This window comes from Rattus norvegicus, chromosome X, assembly GCF_036323735.1.
Source record: "Rattus norvegicus strain BN/NHsdMcwi chromosome X, GRCr8, whole genome shotgun sequence".
Lineage (NCBI taxonomy): Eukaryota > Metazoa > Chordata > Mammalia > Rodentia > Muridae > Rattus > Rattus norvegicus.
Window position 1 is genome coordinate 63,897,909 of NC_086039.1, and position 5,521 is coordinate 63,903,429.

The 5,521-nt window shown below is 37.4% G+C and overlaps 1 protein-coding gene across 1 annotated transcript; it reads right to left on the reverse strand.

Annotated features, from left to right (window-relative positions):
- Positions 1–429: 429 nt before the first annotated feature.
- Spin4 (spindlin family, member 4) lies at positions 430–4,519 on the reverse strand. The gene has a single exon (NM_001401117.1). It carries the CDS (start codon positions 4,030–4,032, stop codon positions 3,283–3,285), a length of 750 nt encoding a protein of 249 aa, NP_001388046.1. The 5' UTR covers positions 4,033–4,519; the 3' UTR covers positions 430–3,282.
- Between the last annotated feature and the right edge of the window lie 1,002 nt (positions 4,520–5,521).

Genomic DNA, 5,521 nt, shown 5'->3' on the forward strand with positions numbered 1-5,521 from the left:
CCAAGGACTAAACCACCATCCAAAGGGATCCTTGGCTTCAGCTGTAGCAGAGGGCCTTGTCAGGCATCACTGGGACTGTTGGCCCTTGGTCCTGTGGAAGCTCAATGCCCCAGTGTAGGAGAATGTCAGGGTGGGGAGGTGGGAGAGTGGGTGGGGGAGCCCCTCATAGAAGCAGGGGGGAGGAGGAGGGAATAGGGAGTTTGTGGAGGGGAAACCTGGGAAGGGGATAACATTTGAAATGTTGGGTTTGGGGATTTAGATCACAAGTAGAGTGCTTGCCTAGCAAGTGCAAGGCCCTGGGTTCAGTCCTCAGCTCTGGAAAAAATGTAAACAAATAAAATAACCAATAAAAATATATAAAAAAATAAAATATAAAGTTGTCCATTCATCTAAACATTAGTAGAAAACACAAGTCACTACTATTATTGGTTATAGTTTTATTTGTATATAATTTATTTTTAGTAAATATATAAAACATCAGCACCAAATTCATGACAGTGTTTGCCTCTGCAGAAGAGGTGGTATGGTAGTTGCAAATGAATTTATTAGACATTAACACTGATCATTGAAATATAAATCTGCACAAAGCAAACATGTCAAAGTATAGATATTTTCTAATTTGGAGTGGAGGTAAACAAATGTTTTTCACATCTTTGATAATTTTTTATATTCTGCCTTATTTTTCTAGTAAAAGAATAAAAAGATAATTATGCTGTCGTTATAGCTGATGATTTTATTACATTTTCTGAACTGGGCAAATACATAATGACATAAAGCACATAAAAATAATCAGCAAACTTTATAAAATAAGCAACTTTCAACTTAGTATGTAATTGAAAGAGAATATATATTCTGTAAATGACAGAAAAAATATATATTCTGTATTAACAAACAGTCTGAAAAAGCCAATTACCACTGGGAAAAATCAGGAAATGCATTGAAGATACGTAATAAAATTCATTCCCAGGATTAGAATGTTTTATAGCTTATTCCCAGCTAATTTAAAAAAAATATTTCTAATGCTATTTCACTCAGTCATTTCTTTAAGCTAGTAGAATTTTAATAACAAAGCTTTATAGAGAGAGCTTATGAAAAAATGACAACCTGTTGTTTGTTAATTCAATTAAAAATACAAAGAGTAATCTAAAACTGTAATTTTCCTTTGGAATGCAAATCCAATTATGAATGCATTATTGGTCAATAAAATACAGCAAAATAATGTCTATTTTACTGTAACCAAGTAGGATTTATTCCAGAAATACAGGTTTGGCTTAATACTATATATCTAGCTTTCTTATAAATCATACATCAACAAATTAAAAGAAAAACTATATACGTTTGATAATGGATATTGAAAAGACATTGATAAAATCAAGGAGACATTTCTTATAGTAATACTATATAAAAACAGGAACAGAAGAACTTTCTAAACTATGACTACTTACTAACAATCAACGATAAAGTCACACATGAAACAATAAAGTCATTCTCATCAAAATTAGAGATAGGACAAGCATGCCTGCCATCATCATCACATAACACTGCTCTGGAAAATCCAGCTAATGCTATACTAGTAAGTATAAGCATTAGAAGAAATAAAATTATCTGTATTTACAAACAAAATGATTGTATATATCAAGAAAATCCAAAAGTTTCTAATTTAAAATCCAATGTAACATATAGGATTAAATAAATCATTGGATAAAAGATAAAAATATAAAATCTGTAAATTTCCTCTATTGATAAAAATAAAAAGTTACATATAAGAAGGAAAATATTCAACTTAGTACAAAATTTGATGACTGCAAAAATAAATTCCATTCGATATGAATGATCTATATGAAGAATGGTTTGAAAACAAGATAAAAATATTTCAATGATCTACCAAATCTCACTAATTTTATTCTTGTATATAAGAATACAGAAAATTGATGCAATTCTGATAGGTATCAGACCCTTTCAAAATATCAATAAAATGCATTGGTTTTTCTCTTGAAAGGATGAGTGTTGAGGATAAATTATAATAAGAAAGAAAAAATAACTATTAAAAGGGAATTTGTTATTCCAGTTTCTGAAACTTATGGTCTGGTACTAGGTTTAAAATTAACTTTCACTCTGAAATTTGAAAAATAGTGATTTTTAAAAAAAAAGTCATTTCTACAGTAGAATATTTAATGCAAAAATATTTAGAATTGAATCTCTATGCATTAGTATGCAAAATTGAATTTCAGGTAGATAGAAAATTTAAATATAATTAAGATTATAAGAGAAAAACAAAGTGAATATTGGTTTGATTGAGGTTAGGGACACCTGCCTGAAAAAGAAAAGAAACTAAAACTTTATAAAAAGACATAGATGTTTAAAAATTATAAAATTAAGGTTTTTAAAGTTGTAAAGTGAACAATAAAGTCAAGATTAAAAACAATGTAAAATTCATTAACACATGAAATAAAAAAGTTTAAATGCACTTTCGTACTAGAGATTCCTACAAGTTTACATGGAAAATATCAACTGAATATATAAAAGAACAAAGGATAGGAATTAGCAAATCAAAAAAGAGAAAAAAATCTCACTGAGTCAGGTAAACATCAAAAAGAATGTAATCAGGAAAATCATGGAACTTTCTGTCAACATTAAAGACCAGTGGATGGCAACCTTGCAATATTTCTTAAAACTAGTCTATGCCTACATAACACTTCTACAGAAATGAGAGCACCTTAATACAATAAAACATCATTATGAGTAAAAAGGGAAATAAATGACCGCCAACACCAGAATGGATACTTTTCGGCACATCTATGTTTACTGTGAACAGTGGTGAGAGGAAGCGTGAGAGTGAAGGACAGAGACTGACTGTGCCATTTATCAAAAACTGTATCATCTGGTAGGTCAGTTCTGCAAAAACTACATCAAAGTTTCTGCTAGAGAGCAGGAAAAACATCCTAAGAAAAATGCCAAATTCTCAAACTAATTAACTGGAAGAATTAAAAGGGGGGAGGGGAGCAGAAGACACGTTGCAGAGTTTATCTTCTTTTGAGTCGTTTCGGTGAATCCAAACACTTTTTCCCCCTCTTAGCAACCACTTTAAATTTTCAATTACAAAACAAATAAAGAACCAAAGTACCAACATATGCTTGAGTCAGAACTGGGAAATAGTCAATATAAGATATGGAGGCACAATACGATTTAGCCACTGTCCGGAACTTTTGACCTAGAAATTGTCCCCAGAAAAACCTAATTTTGAGAACATAAAATATTTTACCTCTAAAGAGGTCTATAAATTTAGGGGGTTTTCACCAAGCCATAGACATAAATGTGAATATCATCATCAAACTTGATGAAGTAGACAGATGGCTTGGCTACCACCTGATGAATAAAAATTCCAGTTCTCTTGGATCCGTCGTCTTTGGCGTGTTCCACCTGCTTGCCCACGAGACTGTCGAGCACCTCTCCAGGCTCCTGTTCTGCTGTAGGGAAGTAGTAGTTGGAATCTGGAATGATACGCAGGTCACCATCTTTGTAGTCGTCCAGCAGGGTGTACATATAGAGGACCGGATCTTTCTCGTAGGTGATGTAAAACCAAGTATCCATTATGGGGGCTCGCGCCAGCACCATCCCCTTCCACTCATCTTTCTTTCCATGCTCACCTTCGAACACATGCCCCACTGCCTTCCCAACCAGGGAATCAGCCAGGCGAGAGTCGATGCGCGGAGAAGGAACTCTCTCAGGAAGAATTTCCAGCGCTAAAACTCTCTTATCTCTGTGCAGTTCTAGTCCGTACACACTGTCTTTGCCGTCATATTTGATGATATACAGAGTGGGCTTCACGGAAACCTGCTCGAGCACAGTTCCCTTCCACTGCTCCACTGGCTCATTGCCTTCTTTCCAGCCGTGTTGAATGCGGCAGCCCACGATGTTCCTATGAGTGAGGAAAGTGGGCTTACGGCGCTGCTTCTTGTGAGTGTGCCTTTTCTTCATCAGGTACGCGGACACACCATCTACCCCAGTAGGAGGCACGGTCGGAGGAGACATGGCTCAGATCTTCTGTGGCCGAAGTAAAGCTGCCCTTCGCTTAACAAGCTGACTAACAGTCAGCAGTGTTCAATGGCAGATATTTTTCACGATCTGAGAGACTGTATCAGTCCTCTTTTCAGATTTTGTCAGAAGCGAGCTAACTGACTGGGAACTGAGACAGAGAGTGCCTCTCACTAGTGCTTTTCTCCTCCTTCAGGGAGGGGTGACTGCAATAGTGATGGCTAGAGAGAGATGGCGGGCTCCCGGGTTCGTTCTGTCCGCCCCTGGCGCCTTCCCGGACTCCCAAGCCCACGTCCCAGCCAGAATCCGCCACTTAGCTGTTGTCAACGCTGCTGCGGTCGCAGAACGGCACCAGAGAAGAAGTCGACAGTTAACGTGGACCGGAGATAACAGGGATGTTGGCGGCAACGAAAGTGCAGGCAGTAGCACGTCTTCCAGCAGTTTGCGCTTTGCGCGGCCTGCTCTTGGCAGCGCTTGTCAGCTTGGCCAATCTGCGAAACCGGGATTTTTGTTGCTTAGGGAATCCTCCTCCTCTGAGCCCGCCCTCTCCTTTCCTCCACCCCTCCCGCTTCCGTCCTGCCTTCCGCTCCTGGGGCAGCCACACTGACACAGGCGCTCTCCTTTACTCCCGTGGCCCCCAACCGGTTCATTCCCACCAGAACCAGACAGCACAGCTCCCCTCCTCCCCTGCAGGCTGTCTGCTGCCCAACTGCATACTTCACTGAGGCTCCATCTGCTTTCTATCTTCCAGGAATTCCTCACAAGCAGAAAAAGAAAAGAGGAAAAGAAAGAAAAAAAATACGTGGGGTGGGAGAAATTGTATAAACAAATCTACGATTTCGTTCTTTTTTTAAGGAATTTGAAATGGGACTGGGGAAAGACCATGCACAATCCACCATGTTAACTTAAACTCTCCTTTCTACTTTCTACCTGATCATTCATCATAACGATTTTTTAGTATGTTTTTCGAAGTGTAAGGGAAATATGCTGGTATTTGTTTTTCTAAAACTGAGTGAAATAAAAACACAACAAAAGTAACTTTAGTCGTACATACTAGGCAAAAATCAAAATGTTTATTAAGCTGATTCCTTATTAATATATCTGTTCTATAATCTTATACATTTGAGAGCATATTCTATAATTTTATTGCTTACTTTGTCATTTATATCACAAGTAGTTTCTGTTGTTATTAAATACTCTGGAAACAAGATTTTTTTTTCATATTTTGAGACAGGGTTTCTCTGTGTAGCCCTGACAGTCTTGGAACTCTATATACCAGGGTGGCCTCGAACTCAGAGATCGGCCTCTCTCTCTCTGCCTCCCAAGTACTGGGATTAAAAGCAAGCGCCACCATGTCAGGCCGGAAACACAATTTTTAATGGTTCCATATGAGAACATAAAAAAGACAGCACTCATCTCAAAATAAATTAAAAAGTGGTTTATTCTGGAATCAAAGATAAGTGACCAGGTCCAAGGTCCACAACTT